This window comes from Oncorhynchus keta, chromosome 10 (genome assembly GCF_023373465.1).
Source record: "Oncorhynchus keta strain PuntledgeMale-10-30-2019 chromosome 10, Oket_V2, whole genome shotgun sequence".
NCBI lineage: Eukaryota > Metazoa > Chordata > Actinopteri > Salmoniformes > Salmonidae > Oncorhynchus > Oncorhynchus keta.
The window spans coordinates 63,604,723-63,628,391 of NC_068430.1; the positions used below are offsets into that span (position 1 = coordinate 63,604,723).

The 23,669-nt window shown below is 42.4% G+C and overlaps 1 protein-coding gene across 3 annotated transcripts in view; it reads right to left on the reverse strand.

Moving 5' to 3' along the window:
* Nucleotides 1-16,022, reverse strand: part of LOC118371475 (voltage-dependent calcium channel gamma-5 subunit-like) — a 36,023-nt gene extending 20,001 nt beyond the window's left edge. Inside the window, exons 1-2 of one of the 3 annotated variants that reach the window (XM_035756918.2) lie at nt 14,969-16,022; nt 25-264 (exon numbers count right to left, since the gene is read on the reverse strand). In XM_035756918.2, coding sequence (XP_035612811.1) covers nt 25-220 — 196 coding nt within the window. In that variant the 5' untranslated portion in view covers nt 221-264; nt 14,969-16,022. The remainder of the gene's footprint in view (nt 1-24; nt 265-14,968) is intronic. The other 2 variants (XM_035756920.2, XM_035756919.2) reach the window with 2 other exon arrangements.
* Nucleotides 16,023-23,669: the final 7,647 nt, after the last annotated feature.

Consider the following 23,669-nt stretch of genomic DNA (forward strand, 5'->3'; position numbering starts at 1 on the left):
GGGCAACGTCTACCCCTAACTTACCAGCTGTGAAGCAGACCCTCCAGAGGCCCGAGTGCAGGGACATGCGTAACTCAGTGCTCTGATTGAGGGGCAGGATGACGCCCTCCTCCAGATAGAGCCAGTAGTCAGTACTGACAGCGATGCCCAGCAGGCCCAGGGCGCACACAGCGAACACGCTGCTTAGCACTGTCAACACCTTCCTGCCACACAGGGTCATACCACATCCACAACTGCAGGAAGCGCCGCCGGCAGAAAGAGGAGCTGCAGGGAGACAGAGAGGATGGAGTTAATAGAAAAAGGTAGTGGTCGGTGTCATAGTAGTCAATGATAAGGCCATGTCTATGTCCTAATGGTCAATTGTAAGACAATGGCTAAGACCCAATGGTCATGTCTGCGTCCCAGTTGTCAATTGCCAGACAAACTTAAGCCATGAGCGTTACCTGGGAGGCAGCTCTGCCTGCCAGGCATGTCTCAATATGTAAAATGTCCCAGTAATCCACCCTGCTCTCCTTTCCATCCTGACATCTAATCGGTGTATCATAGTTTAGTGTACTTTTATATTAGTGTATTACTTTGTCAGTTGTTTAGCTGTATTTTTTTTAAAGTAAGTTAAATCTAGCCTAGTGCCCTGATCTCTCAACATACTTTTAGAAGAGCCATACAGTGTATCCTGCTTCATGAACATTGGCCTGATTTTGAAAAAGCTGAACTTTTAACTGCAGTTGCAGGTCTGTCTGCCCTCGCTTTGCCTCAGGCCAAAACCACACACCACTAATAGTGCTGGGGAGGCCTGTGAATTACTCCTCATATTCCATAATTCAGCCCATCTGATTAACACAACATGATCCAGTCAAGACCCATCTGATTAACACAACATCATCCAGTCAAGACCCATCTGATTAACACAAGATGATCCAGTCCAGACCCATCTGATTAACACAACATGATCCAGTCCAGACCCATCTGATTAACACAACATGATCCAGTGCATACACCATATGACAACCAGTGGAATCAGCCACTTGCATCTAAATCTTGTTGGGGGAGAAGACCCATCTGATTAACACAACATGATCCAGTCAAGACCCATCTGATTAACACAACATGATCCAGTCAAGACCCATCTGATTAACACAAGATGATCCTGTCAAGACCCATCTGATTAACACAACATGATCCAGTCAGACCCATCTGATTAACACAACATGATCCAGTCCAGACCCATCTGATTAACACAACATGATCCAGTCAAGACCCATCTGATTAACACAACATGATCCAGTCAAGACCCATCTGATTAACACAACATGATCCAGTCAAGACCCATCTGATTAACACAACATGATCCAGTCAAGACCCATCTGATTAACACAAGATGATCCTGTCAAGACCCATCTGATTAACACAACATGATCCTGTCAAGACCCATCTGATTAACACAACATGATCCTGTCAAGACCCATCTGATTAACACAACATGATCCAGTCAAGACCCATCTGATTAACACAACATGATCCAGTCAAGACCCATCTGATTAACACAAGATGATCCTGTCAAGACCCATCTGATTAACACAACATGATCCTGTCAAGACCCATCTGATTAACACAACATGATCCTGTCAAGACCCATCTGATTAACACAACATGATCCAGTCAAGACCCATCTGATTAACACAACATGATCCAGTCAAGACCCATCTGATTAACACAAGATGATCCTGTCAAGACCCATCTGATTAACACAACATGATCCAGTCCAGACCCATCTGATTAACACAACATGATCCAGTCAAGACCCATCTGATTAACACAAGATGATCCTGTCAAGACCCATCTGATTAACACAACATGATCCAGTCCAGACCCATCTGATTAACACAAGATGATCCAGTCAAGACCCATCTGATTAACACAACATGATCCAGTCCAGACCCATCTGATTAACACAAGATGATCCTGTCAAGACCCATCTGATTAACACAACATGATCCAGTCCAGACCCATCTGATTAACACAACATGATCCAGTCAAGACCCATCTGATTAACACAACATCATCCAGTCAAGACCCATCTGATTAACACAACATGATCCAGTCCAGACCCATCTGATTAACACAACATGATCCAGTCAAGACCCATCTGATTAACACAACATGATCCAGTCCAGACCCATCTGATTAACACAACATGATCCAGTCCAGACCCATCTGATTAACACAACATGATCCAGTCAAGACCCATCTGATTAACACAACATGATCCAGTCAAGACCCATCTGATTAACACAACATGATCCAGTCAAGACCCATCTGATTAACACAACATGATCCAGTCCAGACCCATCTGATTAACACAACATGATCCAGTCAAGACCCATCTGATTAACACAACATCATCCAGTCAAGACCCATCTGATTAACACAAGATGATCCTGTCAAGACCCATCTGATTAACACAACATGATCCAATCAAGACCCATCTGATTAACACAACATCATCCAGTCAAGACCCATCTGATTAACACAACATGATCCAGTCCAGACCCATCTGATTAACACAACATCATCCAGTCAAGACCCATCTGATTAACACAACATGATCCAGTCAAGACCCATCTGATTAACACAACATGATCCAGTCCAGACCCATCTGATTAACACAACATCATCCAGTCAAGACCCATCTGATTAACACAAGATGATCCTGTCAAGACGCATCTGATTAACACAACATGATCCAGTCCAGACCCATCTGATTAACACAACATGATCCAGTCCAGACCCATCTGATTAACACAACATGATCCAGTCAAGACCCATCTGATTAACACAACATGATCCAGTCAAGACCCATCTGATTAACACAACATGATCCAGTCAAGACCCATCTGATTAACACAACATGATCCAGTCAAGACCCATCTGATTAACACAACATGATCCAGTCAAGACCCATCTGATTAACACAACATGATCCAGTCAAGACCCATCTGATTAACACAAGATGATCCTGTCAAGACCCATCTGATTAACACAACATGATCCTGTCAAGACCCATCTGATTAACACAACATGATCCAGTCAAGACCCATCTGATTAACACAACATGATCCAGTCAAGACCCATCTGATTAACACAAGATGATCCTGTCAAGACCCATCTGATTAACACAACATGATCCAGTCCAGACCCATCTGATTAACACAACATGATCCAGTCAAGACCCATCTGATTAACACAAGATGATCCTGTCAAGACCCATCTGATTAACACAACATGATCCAGTCCAGACCCATCTGATTAACACAAGATGATCCAGTCCAGACCCATCTGATTAACACAACATGATCCAGTCCAGACCCATCTGATTAACACAAGATGATCCTATCAAGACCCATCTGATTAACACAACATGATCCAGTCCAGACCCATCTGATTAACACAACATGATCCAGTCCAGACCCATCTGATTAACACAACATGATCCAGTCAAGACCCATCTGATTAACACAACATGATCCAGTCCAGACCCATCTGATTAACACAACATCATCCAGTCAAGACCCATCTGATTAACACAACATGATCCAGTCCAGACCCATCTGATTAACACAACATGATCCAGTCCAGACCCATCTGATTAACACAACATGATCCAGTCAAGACCCATCTGATTAACACAACATGATCCAGTCAAGACCCATCTGATTAACACAACATGATCCAGTCAAGACCCATCTGATTAACACAACATGATCCAGTCAAGACCCATCTGATTAACACAACATGATCCAGTCAAGACCCATCTGATTAACACAACATGATCCAGTCAAGACCCATCTGATTAACACAACATCATCCAGTCAAGACCCATCTGATTAACACAAGATGATCCTGTCAAGACCCATCTGATTAACACAACATGATCCAGTCAAGACCCATCTGATTAACACAACATCATCCAGTCAAGACCCATCTGATTAACACAACATGATCCAGTCCAGACCCATCTGATTAACACAACATGATCCAGTCAAGACCCATCTGATTAACACAACATCATCCAGTCAAGACCCATCTGATTAACACAAGATGATCCTGTCAAGACCCATCTGATTAACACAACATGATCCAGTCCAGACCCATCTGATTAACACAACATGATCCAGTCCAGACCCATCTGATTAACACAACATGATCCAGTCAAGACCCATCTGATTAACACAACATGATCCAGTCAAGACCCATCTGATTAACACAACATGATCCAGTCAAGACCCATCTGATTAACACAACATGATCCAGTCAAGACCCATCTGATTAACACAACATGATCCAGTCAAGACCCATCTGATTAACACAACATGATCCAGTCAAGACCCATCTGATTAACACAACATGATCCAGTCAAGACCCATCTGATTAACACAACATGATCCAGTCAAGACCCATCTGATTAACACAACATGATCCAGTCAAGACCCATCTGATTAACACAACATGATCCAGTCCAGACCCATCTGATTAACACAACATGATCCAGTCAAGACCCATCTGATTAACACAACATGATCCAGTCAAGACCCATCTGATTAACACAACATGATCCAGTCAAGACCCATCTGATTAACACAACATGATCCAGTCAAGACCCATCTGATTAACACAACATGATCTAGTCAAGCAAAAGTCCAGCATTCTTACACTTTGATGGCGTGACATATGCAACAGCATATTGATGTTGATGCTCATCAGTCATAAGCAGCACTGATCACTTGGTTGCAGGAGCTGTTGCCCACGCTAGCTGGAAGCCTGATTTCTGGGCATGCATGGGGATATGTGTTGAAAAGGCAGTCCTTTTACATAATGAGTTGTCTGTTTACTGTCACTGGCTGTTTTTGAGTGGGAGTGTGTGTGTGAGAGAAATACCAGTCTATTAAGGCTTTGTTTTTCTCTCTTTGCAACGATTTGCATGGCTTCATGTTAGAGGTCGACCGATTATGATTTTTCAACGTCGATACCGATTATTAGAGGACCAAAAAAGCTGCTACCAATTAATCTGCCTTTTTTTCTTTTCTTTTTACATGTATTTGTAATAATGACAATTACAACAACACTGAATGAACACTTATTTTAACTTAATATAATACATCAATAAAATCAATTTAGCCTTAAGTAAATAATGAAACATGTTCAATTTGGTTTAAATAATGCAAAAACAAAGTGTTGGAGAAGAAAGTAAAAGTGCAATATGTGCTATGTAAGAAAGCTAACGTTTCAGTTCCTTGCTCAGAACATGAGAACATATGAAAGCTGGTGGTTCCTTTTAACATGAGTCTTCAATATTCCCAGGTAAGAAGTTTTAGGTTGTACTTATTCTAAGAATTATAGGACTATTTCCCTCTATACTATTTGTATTTCATTAACCTTTGACTATTGGATGTTCTAATAGGCACTTTAGCATTGCAAGTGTAACAGTATAGCTTCCGTCCCTCTCCTCGCTCCTCCCTGGGCTCGAACCAGCAACACAACAACAACAGCCACCATCAAAGCCGCATTACCCATGCAGAGCAGGGGGAACAACTACAAGAAGGCTCAGAGCGAGTGACGTTTGAAACGCTATTAGCGCTCGCTAACTAGCTAGCCATTTCACTTCGGTTACACCAGCCTCATCTCCGGAGTTGATAGGCTTGAAGTCATAAACAGCGCAATGCTTGATGCACAACGAAGAGCTGCTGGCAAAACACACGAAAGTGCTGTTTGAATGAATGTTTACACGCCTGCTTCTGCCCACCACCGCTCAGTCAGATACTTAGATACTTTTATGCTCAGTCAGATTATATGCAACACAGGACATGCTAGATAATATCTATTAATATCAACCATGTGTAGTTAACTAGTGATTATGATTGATTGTTTTTTATAAGATAAGTTTAATGCTAACTAGCAACTTACCTTGGCTTACTGCATTTGTGTAACAGGCACTCCTTGTGGACGGTCGTTATTGCATTGGACTAGTTAACTGTAAGGTTGCAAAATTGGATCCCCCGAGCTGACAAGGTGAAAATCTGTCGTTCTACCCCTGAACAAGGCAGTTAACCCACCGTTCCTAGGCCGTCAATGAAAATAAGTGTGTGATAAATGTGTTCTTAACTGACTTGCCTAGTTAAAGGTATAAAAATAAATTAATAAAATAGGCAAATCGGCGCCCAAAAATACCGATTTCCGATTGTAATGAAAACTTGAAATCGGCCCTAATTTATCAGCCATTCCGACCTCTACTTCACGTGGCCCCCCCTGTATCACGGCATGGATAACATGGCCTCACGGCCCCTTTGTATCACGATATTGATAACATGGCCTCACGGCCCCTTGTATCACGATATTGATAACATGGCCTCACGGACCCTTTGTATCACGATATTGATAACATGGCCTCACGGCCCCTTGTATCACGATATTGATAACATGGCCTCACGGCCCCTTTGTATCACGATATTGATAATATATGGGTACGAATGCATAAGATGACTAATGCATCTCATTTAAAGGGCTTTTGCAAGTTCATTGTTTCAAAGGACTGAGTCAGAGCCATTGGTGTGACAGTGGTAATATAAATATCTCATCTGATCTCTGACTGTGGATGCAACACATCTCTCCCACTACGGTTGACTCACTATGGTGCAGCTAAGCGTGTAATGAGACTGGCCTATTCTATCATTACCAATTAACCACTTTATCATTTGGACAATTAGAAAATCAATTCCATTTAATTAGAAGTGGATGAAGGCAAAAAGGTCCATAGGCCTTCTCTTCAGACCAAAAGTAAATTTGGGCCACGTAGCTCACTCAGAGGTGGAAAATTACCATTGGTCAGCTAGGAAAGGAGACGAGGAGGTGATAAAGTGATTGGGACACAGCCATAGACTCACCAGTCAATCAAATGGGACTTTTTAGCACAAAGGTCCAGCAGGTGTAAGCAATGAGGGGAAAGCAAATGAGGGCCATTACCAGGTAGCCAATCAGTCCCCATTCAGTACAGCTCTTACCCACACGTCCACTTAGATATTAATACCAGCCTTTCAACACCAGAGGCTTTGCTAGCATGTGGCGCGCTAGCTTGCGTGTGACGCACAAGGCCATTCATTGACAGGCTACTGTGTTTTATCATAGGGTGGTTAACATTCGATGCTAGCATCCAGTTGCACTCGTTACTCCCCCACACACACACACACACACAAGGCATCATTACCAAACCTCTAAAAATAGAGATCTATCAAGGCAGTTTGAGCTTCAATGTATAGAAGGCCTACCTCCTGGTGTAGACAAAACTACATTTCAAATAGAGAACTATAAATGACAAAACGCTATGCCTAAACGACAGGACACTGAATGACAATGCAAAATGACAGAACACTAAATCCCAATACTGACAGAGCACCAAATGACAGAATACTAAATTATACAAAACATAATGACCGAATAAATGACAGAACATTAAATGACAGAACAAGCCTGACTGTTGATCACGCATCATCAGTGCAAGATGGTTTAAAAATGTACAGACGTCATTAGTCCTTGTGCGATCAGTCAGAAATAGTCTGTCCATATTAAAGTGGCTGGGGGAATAGGGTAAAAGTGTGTGATTCTCCATTCCAACTCTATGGGACTGTATTTGGAAGGTGACGTTTGCAGGCTTTTCGGGCTGGCTGTCGCAGATGGGGAGGCTGGTTGCCAGAGGGGCTCGACAAGTGTTTGGATGGGGAAAGAAGGGCCCAAGACATATGGAATGGACCAGAGACAAGTGGAGGCAGGGATAACTTTGCCATGCCTGGCTTTGCTACATCGTCACTATCTGATGCTAAAAGATGAGGACTTCTAGGATTTGAACCAATATGGACCTGAAATTCAGAAGAAATAGAGTAGAAATATTTTAAAGCTTTCAGTTGGGGGAAGAAAAAAAAAGTTCGTTTTTTTTGTACAGATTTGCCTGTGTACATTAATGCTCGTTAACCGGTTCTATGAAGTGTCCAAACAGCTACTTCCACAGGAAGTTATTAGCAAATTAGCATATTCTGTTGAATATTCATGAACTCTTATACCAGGAGAAAGCAACCAGTGCAGGGTGTTGTGGACCTTTGGCCCATATACAAGTAAAAGACTAGGAGAAATATCCAGACAGACTTATCTTTTCTACAGTGAAAATACCAGGCAGTCAGAAGTGGGAATGCAGTCTAATCTAGTTGACGTCTAAGTGTCATGGTGAAATAGATGCCATTAGGGCAGAACAATATCCTCTAACTCAACATGAAAATGAGAAAGAAAAGATTAATATGTAATATTTTAGTTGTTATTTCAGAATCCCTTAGATATCATTATCCTAGTGGCCGCATCCTTTTGAGGAGCCATTTGCTCTGCCCACCCAAATGATAGCACGATTAAATGCTTATCATCAGTAGCTAGTGGTGTTTTGATTTAGGATTTTTTTTTTTTTTAAACAAGTTTCCTAGATTGGTATGGATCCACTTATAAGTGTCACATCTTAGACAAAAGACAGGATCCAAACAGGGAGTCTATTTAAGCAATAAGGCCCAAGGGGTTGTGGTATACGGCCAATAAACCACAGCTAAGGGCTGTTCTTAGTCACGACACAACACAATTAGAGTAGTAAAAATACATTTTGTCATACCCCATGGTATACGGTCTGATATACCACAGCTTTCAGCCAATCTCCAGTCAGGGCTAGAACCACCCAGTTGACAATTTGGAATATATCATTGTTTGAGTGTCATTGTGTCCCGTCCTTGCCACATGAAGCACAGTCTTGGCAAAGGCTTAATACCGGTTGCCATGGTACAGTGGGGAGTACAGGGAGCTATGATGATGTCCAACTTGCCAGTTCTATGTGTGAGTCATTGGTTTCCAAGAAACTTATTGACAAATGCACATAACACACATGCTTGCATCTGCACACACACACACACACTTTTCAGATTAGATCAAAGGATACCCACAGCCAATAACCAAATTCTGCATCATGTCCATTCACACGCACACAAAGAGATCAACAGGCCTCATTCAATCTACTATGAATACTAATTCAGTCCAAACATTGGTCCTGCCCGTACGGGATTATGAATGGCGATTGAGCCGAGGAAAACTGTCTATTGACCAATGTTTCTCATTAGATGTTCAAAGCTTCCAGGGCCAAAGCCGGGAGATCCAAAAAGCCTCATAATCCCTCTTTGCATTATAACAAACTACCTTTGAAGAAGAAGGGCACATCCATTCTGTGACTGGAATCCAATACACGGATGAACACCCAACAGCAACAATCTTGTTCTGTTTAGTGTCTAGTATTTTTTATTACTATAGAAACCTAAACAGTCTTATTTGACTGCACCTGAAGCCATTTTGACCATGCACCTACTCTGGGTTATGTTCATAAAGCAAGCAATAGAAAATGCTTTAAAATATTCTGCAAAAGAAAACTAAAATTATAGTTTCTTGTTCGACAAGTCCCAGTTCTGTTTCATTTTTCTCCAGTTGGTGCCTTATGAACATGACCCAGGTCTGTTCTGTGGTGTCTCCCGCCACTCACCACGCGAGGGCGGAGTCCAAAAGGAAATTTATGCTTGATCCGAAAATGTGGTCGGAGGCTCCGGAGGAATACAGAGCCCAAATCAAGCTCCATAACACATCGCAGTTCACCTCTCAAATTTTGTAATAACGCGGATGGCTCCGTACAGCTCCGCATTGACACGATTGGTTGACGGTAGGTTGGGGCGGGAGGTTCTGTATAAACAAACTCACTTCCTTGACAACAGCTCTGCTCCGCGAAGTGCAAAAAGTAAGTTTGCTCTGACTTCGGCGGAGGCCGCATCGTAGTAAATGCTGTATGGCCACAGCAGATATCAGATTGACCATGCATCTAACTGTCCCCAGTGGAATGGAACCCACTGCATCATCACTAATGGAACTAGGTCAGTCAGTACTCTCGCTGTCCATTCAATTAGCACGCACCCAGCCTCATCAGCCTCTATTCAATCCAAAAGCCAACTACCGTTTTTCAACACAACGGTCGGAAAGTCAATGATTGGGGGGGGTAAACAACCTGCAATGAATCAGAACTCTGTTCCAATAACTCTCACAGCCTCATGGAAAAAGGGTGGTCACTGGTCAGGATCACATATGGAATTTATGTTTAGTCTTTTGATGTTGATATTTTTAGGCTATGGTGTTATCCATTGGTTGCTTGGAACCGTCCTTGTTAGGATCTATGGGCTAGTGTAATTTGGGATTTGTAGAGTTTGATTTACATGTCATCGACTGTGTTTGTAGATGTTGCTAATAGGCTATACCAGCTCATTTGAATACCAAGCATTCTGAAATACCTGCTCATTTGAATACCAAGCATTCTGAACATACTTGCTCATTTGAATACCAAGCATTCTGAACATACCTGCTCATTTTAAAAGCAAGCATTCTGACCATACCTGCTCATTTGAATACCAAGCATTCTGAACATACCTGCTCATTTGAATAGCAAGCATTCTGAACATACCTGCTCATTTGAATAGCAAGCATTCTGAACATACCTGCTCATTTGAATAGCAAGCATTCTGAACATACCTGCTCATTTGAATACCAAGCATTCTGAACATACCTGCTCATTTGAATACCAAGCATTCTGAACATACCTGCTCATTTGAATACCAAGCATTCTGAACATACCTGCTCATTTTAATACCAAGCATTCTGAACATACCTGCTCATTTTAATACCAAGCATTCTGAACATAGCAGCTCATGCAAATTCAACAGTATAAACAGCCATTTAGGCATCAATTACCCAACTGACTTGGTCCCCACCACTGAACGTGATTGTCACACTAGGACCTGGTTATAATCCAACACAATAACATCTGGAGTTACTCAAACATTTGTCAGTAGTAGAACAGAAATTAATGTTAACCAAAATGTCTGTTAAAAAAAAAAAAAACATTATTTCTCTGTCACTGTCAAGGATTCATCTGTACACTCCTTTCGTGAAAGCCACTGACCCAGTTTCCATGACGGCCGGATGTCGCTATGCACCGTCTCCAGAGTAACATGGCTTGTGTGTTCCACTGATGCGAGTTGGCGGTCAGTGGGGTGGACAGCATCAGAGGACTATAGAGCCCTGTGGACAGTGGCTGGACATGGGGGACATGACATGGAGCCCCAACACAGCTATGGAGGGAGCTAGCAGTTAGCTAGCCACAATCATCACACTCCATAGCCCCTGTATATAACACTAGCATACAGTAGCATAGGCACTACAGGGCTGTGCTAAATCAGTCATACGCATACGTCAAACAGTCTTCCTGACCTACAAAACACTCCGAGACTCCCGGTACGCTTCCCCAGCACCATGCTTACAAGAGTATCTACTATACGTCACAAGAGACTGTTGTTAGTAACGCTGTATTTTTGGCTATAAAAATATCCCGAAACCTGTCGCTTAGCACGAAAATAAATACCAGGCAAGGGGACGGCATAAAGGTCATGTTATTTCACCACCGTGCTCCCAAAACAACATTCCAACGGCCCTCCATCTAAAGATGTATATTTCCACAACAACAACAAAAAGAAAAAGAGTATTTCATTTTTGAACGCAAACTCAACCCAACAGTTAAACCTCTGGAGACTCTGCAGAGGGCATCTTACCAGCCTCGAGTCTTTAGGGTTCAGAGGCAACAAGGGACTGCCTCTGACTGAGTGCCCGGGGACAGTTCGTGTCAGAACATGTTAGTAGGCTTGAGCCATGCTTGCCTCGCTCCGAGCCTTTTATGCTGCTCCAAAGGCATCTCCCTGACAGATCTCAGCCAGTGTTTCTTTGCTGTGCTCGTCTCTTCGGTCACACTTTATTTGGATAGTCCCGATTTTCCGTCTGTAAGTGCTCTACAGATGGTCATACTATCAGCAAACTCTGTTGATAAGCAACTGCTTGCAAAGGTTACAGTAAGGGTCAGGGTTAAGTTTAGAATAAGGGTCAGGGTTAAGTTTAGAATAAGGGTTAGGGTTAAGGTTTGGTGTAGGGTAAGGGTTATATTTAGGGTAAAGATAAGGGTTAAGGTTGGAGTTAGTAGATAGTTAGCGTAAAGATAATCTGTAGAGCATCTACAGATGGACTATCCAAATAAAGTATTTCTGCCTCTTCAAACAAGGCTAGAATGTCAGCAGCCTGTCAATCAACTGATCCAAAAATAAAATGAGTAAGTGTGGTGATCATTTTCTCAAATAAAATCTTTCAGATGACACTCCACTGTTGATTATGTCAGAAATCTATATGGGATCTGTTCAAATGTATTTTCACTTCAAATAAAACACATACACTAGTATCTTTATACCTCAGCTGTAGGACATTGAAACTGTATGCAACGATGAACTCTCCCACGGTTCATCATAACATAGAAGCATACGTCATGTTTGAGGGGCAAATGGCAAAACACAGCCAGTCACCCGGAGAAATGGCACATTCTCTGGCTTTGTAATGAGACCACGTACTCTCTCTTTTAGTGCTTAACTTGGCCGTGTATCTTTTGTGTGCAGCACAATACTAAGGTTCCCACATTAAGGAAGAATATATCAGGTATCAAGGTAAGACCCAGATGCAGACCGTGTCGAAGTAACAATGTTTACTACAGCAACAGCGGCATCGGAACAGGACAGCAGGCAGGCTCAGGTCTGGCAGAGGTCGGTAATCCAAAGGTGGGGCAAAGGTACAAGGCAGGCAGGCAGTTCTCAGGGGCAGGCAGGTGGATACAGGGTCAGGACAGGCAAGGGTCAAAACCCAAGAGGATGAGAAAAGAGAGACTGGGGAAAAGCAGAAGCCGACACCAAAAAAAATACTGGTAGGCTTGACAAACAAGACGAACTGGCAACAGACAAACAGAGAACACAGGTATAAATACACAGGGAATAATGGGAGAAAATGTGCGACACCTGGAGGGGGGTGGAGACAATCACAAGGACAGGTGAAAGATCAGGGTGTGACAGAATAGGCTAATGAGCCAGTCGGAAAAAACAGAACTTAGATGTAAAAGTCACGAGTCAGTGTGTTGTTATGACAGTGCCATAGGAGAGAGGAGACAGACAGACAGACAGAAGCATAGGCAGGCTGGCTGAGACAGTGTAATAGTGTAAAGCGGACAGACAGCAGGACAGACTGTACAAAAAGAGGCAGGCCCTGTGATATGGGACCTCCAACAGAAAAAGAGGGAGAGTGGTATTAGCTCCCTGTCAAGCAGATGCTGACGCTGTGTCAGTGTACATCGGCTGTGAATTAGCCTGTGGTAACCGCCAGAAGGTTAAATAACATTGGTCCGTGTTCATGACTGCCAGTCTCCAAGGCTACAGGCATGTATAGACTTGGCAGATAATGAAGTAAGAGAGAAATGAGTTATTATGACTTTAACAGCAATTTTTAAAAGTCAGTTTTATTCAAAACGATACAGTTAGTTGGTCTTTGATTATGTAACCTTTAATTAACTAGGCAAGTTGGGTTAATGTGAACGTGCATGTATCCTATTACAAATTCTTATTTACAATGAAGGCCTAACGAGGAACAGTGGGTTAACTGCCTTGTTCAGTGGCAGAACGACAGACTTTTACCCTGTCAGGTCGGGGATTCGATCCAGAAACCTTTCGGTTACTGGCTCAACGCTCTAGCCACTAAGCTACCTGCCGATTATGGCAACTATCACGGTATAAACTGGGGATGCAAAGGGCAAGTCTGGCATGCAAGGAACGCCTTTGTCACAAGTGTCGCAGGATTGTAAATAATAATCAACTGTAAGTAAAGCACAAGACAAAATCACCCAATTTCTCATTCCGATCCTTGATTTTGTTGATTATCTACATGAACAACATGTAGCCCAACCTAACCTGTTAGACTTTCACTGGATAATACTGATTGGGACTATTCCATGATTGTGTGCCCATGCAACTAAAGCACACATGCCAATACCATGTGCTGCCCAACTCGCCCCAATGGGCTCTGGCAATGGTTGTGTTAATGTGCACGTGTATGTATCCTATTACTTAAAAAATAAAAAATAAATAAAAATCACCTTTATTTAACCAGGTAGGCTAGTTGAGAACAAGTTCTCATTTACAACTGCGACCTGGCCAAGATAAACCAAAGCACAACACAAGAGTTAAACATGGAATAAACAAACACACAGTCAATAACACTATTCAGTAAGGTAAAGTTAGAACGTTTTCGATCGTTTCAGGTTTGGGAGTTTGATCACAGTGATAGTGAAATATGCTATCAAACGTATAACAGCATCACAGATACTCAAACCACCAAACAAAATCGATACGGACTCCACTTTCCACCAACGTCTGCCTGGTCCTGCTCTTCAGTAACGCACTAAACCTAAATTAAATTACCAAGTGGGATGAGTTCAATATCGTTTCGATTTTCAAAGCAAGGGCTTGCAATTATATCTACAACGTCAATTCCAGACTTGTCTTTAAAAAAAACTATGCTTACACATTAGTTCATGCTGAAAATATCATTCCCACACAGTCGTAAAAACTACCTGTTCGTATTCACATCGATATGGTAAAAAGTTGTTTATGGAAGTGAAGGTTTTCCCTCCACCTTAAACTCAATAGCTGACTAAATGGATTTGAATATTTATACAAAGGATAGTATTTATTGTATCATTGTTCGACCTTTACAGTTACATTTTTTACATTGCTAGAGCCTACATCCCAGGAATAAGCGTAAGCTTCTAAAAATAAGTATTTTTTTACAAAGCAGTGAATGTAGAAAACAATAGTATATCACGTGGAGACGAACAAACTAAAGAGGCGCTTCTGAGCACCTATATGTCAACTGAACCCATTTCGGACAGCCTACTAAAGACACTTCACAAGGAAAGGAAATAATTCAAATAAACATAGTTTACCTTCACAAATAAGTCTCGTCGAGGAAAGCGCTATTTTTCTTACAATACTGTTCCTCTCGCGTCGCTCTACACTTGTCTACAGACTCGCGGAGAAGCAGTGGATGTGTCGCGCACTTAGTGCCCCACAACAGGACAATACTCGTTGCGCACTCCACTTCAGCCTGGCGCCAGCAGTTGGGCAGCGGCAGCCTCTGGGGATATGGTTAGCCTATGAAGCTTCACTGATTAAACGAAATCAAAGTGAGCTTTTGCGAAATGCAGATCACAAATAATGTCCCTCTTTTGGATAAAACTACGGTGAAGAGATTGGCACCCATAGACTTTTCTTCATCAACGTTCTGGATTCGAGTGAGCTGAATACGACACAGCTCTTCAATCAAGCATCAAACCCACGACGAAGCTTCCATCATGTGACATTCAAGACAAGTACCCGTGGGTGACTTTGGCATCATAACCCTTTTCATTTTAAAAAGTTATAATTATTTACTACATTATTATTAAACATTATGTCTGACTATGGTATTTATGTGTGCATAACATTTACAAAGCATTACAACTAAATGTAGCACTGACCCACCCAAAGGAGACGCATATGGTCATTTATCCAATTATTTACGAGCATATGGCTTATCAGTGTCGTATCCATAATTAAAAGCTGGCTGGAAAACGTTGATTGTCCACATATACATGTCTCATTGCATCTCAGCTATTATATCGCTCCTTGCATTTCCCTCTCCACCAAAGGGAGAACTACTTTTCCTGGCACAATTTGTTAGGCCTATTTCGCAAAAGCTAAATGATTATGTATGTTTGTTCTGGCATCAGTGAAGCTACGACCTGTTATTCTTCCCGTCTATCCATGTTCTTTCGCAGTCAAAGCGTTGCTTTGGTAACATTTCAGCTCAATGGACAGGGCCAGAATATGCCCCACAGGCAGTGTATAAAATGTTGCTGATATAAATATGTGTCCTAATGGATTATAAAGACCTCGAACGTTTTTGAAGTAACAAATTGCCGTGGTAGCTACAACCATAGACATAGAACTGAATGGAATTCTAATTCTATAACTCAGCACCAGCAACCTTTCAAAACTCCACTCCTCTCATTAACCCCTCATTAGGGACATTACCTAACCACTATACTTCATCCCCATCGTAGCTGAACATTAAATATGAAGCAACCGGCCCTGAGACTGCATCCCAAATATGACACTATTCCCTATATAATGCACTGAGGCCCTGGTCAAAAGTAGCGCACTATATAGGGAATAGGGTGCTGTTTGGGATGCACCCTGAGAGTGAAGGGGAGAGAATGTCAAGGTTGGTGTGTTCATAATTGGATAAATAGATAATTAGTATTGTTTTGGGCCTTGTTCTCAAACCAGTGGCACACTAAATGAGATTACACACTCTGGGGAAGAGGAGTGGCTGTCACTACACTTTGGTAACACTAAACAGGGGTTGTGTGTGTGTGTGTGTGTGTGTGTGTGTGTGTGTGAGTGAGTAGAGAGATTTTTGGTAGAAATTATAGTATTGGTAATAGTAATCATAGGGATAGTTGTGGTATTAGTGTAAATAACAGTGGTGGTAGCATTCATTTTAGTAGTAATAATAGTTGCTTGTTATTTTCCATGTTTAAACAATTATTGATTCTATTTTATATTACTATCCACTGTTATCATTCTATTGTTATTTCTATTTCATTTGAACTATTCTATTTGATTATTTATTGTTTTATTATTACCTTACAATTTCAAGAATATTGCATACATTGATGCTTTGGCAATATTGACACAATGTTTCTCATTTTAATCAAGGAATTTGGATTTGAGAGAGCTGGACCTTTTAACAAGTTCCCTCAACATACAGTGCCATTGTTTTCACAGAGCTTCCAAAACTCCCATTTCAATACTCACACTAGAGCAATGAACAGACTTTTAGGGCTCCAGACTATAGCAGCTCAGATGTTGAGCAGACATCCCTAGTGGTTACTGGTAGAGCAAAGCAGACAGTTAATTAGATTCAGATTCAGGGAAGCCGTTGACACAATGATATGGGCTTCGTTCCAAATGGCACCTTTCCCATTTCCCAAAAATAGTGGACTACTGTTGACTAGAGCCCCAAGAGCCCTGGTCAAGAGTAGTGTACTGAATAGGGTGCCATTTGGGACAGGACCATGATGGCTTAATAAGGCATCGAGGGATCCCATGGCTCTTCATCACTAGCGTTTTATTAATTCAATTATACCAGACTGACAGCAAAGACTCTCTTATTGAAGAGGGTTAATTGCTGTTAAAATGTAGAGTCAGATTAAGAGAGAGAGAGAGAGAAGGGGAGAGAGAGATTCAACAAATCTAATGACACCTCTCCTTACCCACCACCCCACTCACCCACGCACGTATGCACGTCAGAGTGCTAAGATGTCATGGCTGGGTGTTACTTATGTTGAAACTAATAAACATTGAAGAGCATGATGTACACTTGTACAATTTTCTGTCTCACAAAGTACAAGTAACAGCTTTGGACCTCTTGAGGGAGAGAGAGAATGAGAGACAGAGAGCTGTATGTTTCCATGGGACTATCATGAGCTTCTTGCTCTTTCAGGTGAAGTCATTGTAAAGCCTTGTGCTGTATAGTGCAGTGTGTTCGGGAAGGATTCAGACCCCTTCCTTCCCCTTTTCCATGTTTTGTTTTGTTACAGCATTATACTAAAATTTTTTTTTTTTTTTTAAATTTCCTCATCAAATCTACATAATGACAAAGCAAAAACTGTTTTTTTATAAATGTTTGCAAATGTATTAAAAAAATATATACAGTGGGGCAAAAAAGTATTTAGTCAGCCACCAATTGTGCAAGTTCTCCCACTTAAAAAGATGAGAGAGGCCTGTAATTGTTATTATAGGTACACTTCAACTATGACAGACAAAATGAGAGAAAAGAAATCCAGAAAATCACATTGTCGGATTTTTAATGAATTTATTTGCAAATTATGGTGGAAATATAAGTATTTGGTCAATAACAAAAGTTTCTCAATACTTTGTTATATACCCTTTGTTGGCAATGACAGAGGTCAAACGTTTTCTGTAAGTCTTCACAAGGTTTTCACACACTGTTGCTGATATTTTGGCCCATTCCTCCATGCAGATCTCCTCTAGAGCAGTGATGTTTTGGGGCTGTTGCTGGGCAACACGGACTTTCAACTCCCTCCAAAGATTTTCTATGGGGTTGAGATCTGGAGACTGTCTAGGCCACTCCAGGACCTTGAAATGCTTCTTACGAAGCCACTCCTTCGTTGCCTGGGTGGTGTGTTTGGGATCATTGTCATGCTGAAAGACCCAGCCACGTTTCATCTTCAATGCCCTTGCTGATGGAAGGAGGTTTTCACTCAAAATCTCACGATACATGGCCCCATTCATTCTTGCCTTTACACGGATCAGTCGTCCTGGTCCCTTTGCAGAAAAACAGCCCCAAAGCATGATGTTTCCACCCCCATGCTTCACAGTAGGCATGGTGTTCTTTGGATGCAACTCAGCATTCTTTGTCCTCCAAACACGACGAGTTGAGTTTTTACCAAAAAGTTCTATTTTGGTTTCATCTGACCATATGACATTCTCCCAATCTTCTTCTGGATCATCCAAATGCTCTCTAGCAAACTTCAGATGGGCCTGGACATGTACTGGCATAAGCAGGGGGACACGTCTGGCACTGCAGGATTGGAGTCCCTGGCGGCGTAGTGTGTTACTGATGGTAGGCTTTGTTACTTTGGTCCCAGCTCTCTGCAGGTCATTCACTAGGTCCCCCCGTGTGGTTCTGGGATTTTTGCTCACCGGTCTTGTGATCATTTTGACCCCACTGGGTGAGATCTTGCGTGGAGCCCCAGATCGAGGGAGATTATCAGTGGTCTTGTATGTATTCCATTTCCTAATAATTGCTCCCACAGTTGATTCCTTCAAACCAAGCTGCTTACCTATTGCAGATTCAGTCTTCCCAGCCTGGTGCAGGTCTACAATTTTGTTTCTGGTGTCCTTTGACAGCTCTTTGGTCTTGGCCATAGTGGAGTTTGGAGTGTGACTGTTTGAGGTTGTGGACAGGTGTCTTTTATACTGATAACAAGTTCAAACAGGTGGTATTAATACAGGTAACGAGTGGAAGACAGAGGAGCTTCTTAAAGAAGAAGTTACAGGTCTGTGAGAGCCAGAAATCTTGCTTGTTTGTAGAGTCTGTGGAGGCACAGATCTGGGGAAGGGTACCAAAACATTTCTGCAGAATTGAAGGTCCCCAATAACACAGTGGCCTCCATCATTCTTAAATGGAAGAAGCTTGGAACCACCAAGACTCTTCCTAGAGCTGGCCGCCGGTCAAACTGAGCAAACGGGGGAGAAGTGCCTTGGTCAGGGAGAACAAGAACACGTTGGTCTCTCTGACAGAGCTCCAGAGTTCCTCTGTGGAGATGGGAGAACCTTCCAGAATTACAACTATCTCTGTCAGATGGACTATTAAATCAGACCTTTATGGCAAAGTGGTAGGACAAACCATTCCTCAGTAAAAGGCACGACAGCCCACTTGGAGTTTGCCAAAAGGTACCTAAAGGACTCTAAAATCATGAGAAATAATATTATCTGGTCTGATGAAACCAAGATGAACTATTTGGCCTGAATGCCAGACTCACGTCTGGGGGAAACCTGGCACCATCCCTACGGTGAAGCATGGTGAGGGCAGCATCATGGTGTGGGGATGTTTTTCAGTGGCAGCGACTAGTCAGGATTGAGGGAAAGATGAACAGAGCAAAGTACAGAGAGATCCTTGATGAAAACCTGCTCCAGAGCGTTTCGGACCTCAAGAGTGGGGCAAAGGTTCACCATCCAACAGGACAATGACCCCAAGCACACAGCCAAGACAATGCAGGAGTTGCGTCGGGACAAGTCTCTGAATGACCTTGAGTGGCCCAGCCAGAGCCCGGACTTGAACCCGATCAAACATCTCTGAAGAGACCTGAAAATAGCTGTGCAGCGACACTTCCCATCCAACCTGAGAGCTTGAGAGGATCTGAGGAGAAAAATGGGAGAAACTACCCAAGTACAGGTGTGCGAAGCTTGTAGTCATAAATCAAGGCTGTATTTGCTGCCAAAGATGCCTCTACAAAGTATTGAGAAAAGGGTCTGGTGTGATATTTCTCAAAATTTTTTGTTTATAAATTTGTAAACCTTTCTAAAAATCTGTTTTTGCTTTGTCATTATGGGGTACTGTGTGTAGATTGATGAGGAATCACTTTTAGAAAAGCTATAATATAACAACATTTTGAAAAAGTCAAGGGGTCTGAATACTTTTCGAATGGACAGTATATCTGCTTGTTCACAATATTTGAATTTCATCCCTTGAATTGGCATGAAATGAATGTAGCTCCTTCCACCTCATTGATTGGCCCCTGGCTGGTTGGTAAGACGCTCCGTAGATATCCGCTCTGTAGATCCGCCAAAAAGGCTGCCCTTTCTGATAAGTTCTAACAGATCTGCCCATGACACCATAGTTCTTCATCAACACCAGCCTGTCCTTCAGTCTACCCAGCAATGGAGCTGATGATCAACCTACTCAGACATCTGCATAAGGTGGGTGTATAGTACTCACATGTCTGTCTATGTCTGTCCATGCCTGTCCATGCCACATCAAAGTTGATTTGACATTATGCACAGGATATAGTGTAGCGTACACAGTACAAGAATTTGCTTCCACAAATGCTTTCACACAAACACAGATATGAAATTCTAAGTATTAAGTACACAAACATTACAGTAAGCAATTTCATTAATCAAATCAAATTTTATTTATATAGCCCTTCGTACATCAGCTGATATCTCAAAGTGCTGTACAGAAACCCAGCCTAAAACCCCAAACAGCAAGCAATGCAGGTGTAGAAGCACGGTGGCTAGGAAAAACTCCCTAGAAAGGCCAAAACCTAGGAAGAAACCTAGCGAGGAACCAGGCTATGTGGGGTGGCCAGTCCTCTTCTGGCTGTGCCGGGTGGAGATTATAACAGAACATGGCCAAGATGTTCAAATGTTCATAAATGACCAGCATGGTCAAATAATAGTAAGGCAGAACAGTTGAAACTGGAGCAGCAGCATGGCCAGGTGGACTGGGGACAGCAAGGAGTCATCATGTCAGGTAGTCCTGGGGCATGGTCCTAGGGCTCAGGTCAGTTGAAACTGGAGCAGCAGCATGGCCAGGTGGACTGGGGACAGCAAGGAGTCATCATGTCAGGTAGTCCTGGGGCATGGTCCTAGGGCTCAGGTCCTCCGAGAGAGAGAAAGAAAGAAGGAGAGAATTAGAGAACGCACACTTAGATTCACACAGGACACCGAATAGGACAGGAGAAGTACTCCAGATATAACAAACTGACCCTAGCCCCCAACACAAACTACTGCAGCATAAATACTGGAGGCTGAGACAGGAGGGGTCAGGAGACACTGTGGCCCCATCCGAGGACACCCCGGACAGGGCCAAACAGGAAGGATATAACTCCACCCACTTTGCCAAAGCACAGCCCCCACACCACTAGAGGGATATCTTCAACCACCAACTTACCATCCTGAGACAAGGCTGAGTATAGCCCACAAAGATCTCCGCCACGGTACAACCCAAGGGGGGGGTGCCAACCCAGACAGGATGACCACAACAGTGAATCAACCCACTTAGGTGACGCACCCCCTGCAGGGACGGCATGAGAGAGCCCCAGTAAACCAGTGACTCAGCCCCTGTAATAGGGTTAGAGGCAGAGAATCCCAGTGGAAAGAGGGGAACTGGCCAGGCAGAGACAGCAAGGGCGGTTCATTGCTCCAGAGCCTTTCCGTTCACCTTCCCACTCCTGGGCCAGACTACACTCAATCATATGACCCACTGAAGAGATGAGTCTTCAGTAAAGACTTAACGGTTGAGACCGAGTTTGCGTCTCTGACATGGGTAGGCAGAACGTTCCATAAAAATGGAGCTCTATAGGAGCAAAAGCCCTGCCTCCAGCTGTTTGCTTAGAAATTCTAGGGACAATTAGGAGGCCTGCGTCTTGTGACCATAGCGTACGTGTAGGTATGTACGGCAGGACCAAATCAGAGAGATAGGTAGGAGCAAGCCCATGTAATGCTTTGTAAGTCAGCAGTAAAACCTTGAAATCAGCCCTTGCTTTGACAGGAAGCCAGTGTAGAGAGGCTAGCACTGGAGTAATATGATCAAATGTTTTGGTTCTAGTCAGGATTCTAGCAGCCGTATTTAGCACTAACTGAAGTTTATTTAGTGCTTTATCCGGGTAGCCGGAAAGTAGAGCATTGCAGTGGTCTAACCTAGAAGTGACAAAAGCATGGATAAATTTTTCTGCATCATTTTTGGACAGAAAGTTTCTGATTTTTGCAATATTACGTAGATGGAAAAAAGCTGTCCTCGAAATGGTCTTGATATGTTCTTCAAAAGAGAGATCAGGGTCCAGAGTAACACCAAGGTCCTTCACAGTTTTATTTGAGACGACTGTACAACCATTAAGATTAATTGTCAGATTCAACAGAAGATCTCTTTGTTTCTTGGGACCTAGAACAAGCATCTCTGTTTTGTCCGAGTTTAATAGTAGAAAGTTTGCAGCCATCCACTTCCTTATGTCTGAAACACATGCTTCTAGCGAGGGCAATTTTGGGGCATCACCATGTTTCATTGAAATGTACAGCTGTGTGTCATCCACATAGCAGTGAAAGTTATTATGTTTTCGAATAACATCCCCAAGAGGTAAAATGTATTATTATTATTATTTATTATTATTATAAAATGTATAGTGAAAACAATAGTGGTCCTAAAACAGAACCTTGAGGAACACCGAAATTTACAGTTGATTTGTCAGAGGACAAACCATTCACAGAGATCGACAGATAAGATCTAAACCAGGCCAGAACATGTCCGTGTAGACCAATTTGATTTTCCAATCTCTCCAAAAGAATGTGGTGATCTATGGTATCAAAAGCAGCACTAAGGTCTAGGAGCATGAGGACAGATGCAGAGCCTCGGTCCGATGCCATTAAAATGTCATTTACCACCTTCACAAGTGCCATCTCAGTGCTATGATGGGGTCTAAAACCAGACTGAAGCATTTCGTATACATTGTTTGTCTTCAGGAAGGCAGTGAGTTGCTGCGCAACAGCCTTTTCTAAAATTTTTGAGAGGAATGGAATATTCGATATAGGCCGATAGTTTTTTATATTTTCTGAGTCAAGGTTTGGCTTTTTCAAGAGAGGCTTTATTACTGCCACTTTTAGTGAGTTTGGTACACATCCAGTGGATAGAGAGCCGTTTATTATGTTCAACATAGGAGGGCCAAGCACAGGAAGCAGCTCTTTCAGTAGTTTAGTTGGAATAGGGTCCAGTATGCAGCTTGAAGGTTTAGAGGCCATGATTATTTTCATCATTGTGTCAAGAGATATTGTACTAAAACACTTGAGCGTCTCTCTTGATCCTAGGTCCTGGCAGAGTTGTGCAGACTCAGGACAACTGAGGTTTGGAGGAATACGCAGGTTTAAAGAGGAGTCCGTAATTTGCTTTCTAATAATCATAATCTTTTCCTCAAAGAAGTTCATGAATTTATCACTGCTAAAGTGAAAGTCATCCTCTCTTGGGGAATGCTGCTTTTTAGTTAGCTTTGCGACAGTATCAAAAAGGAATTTCGGATTGTT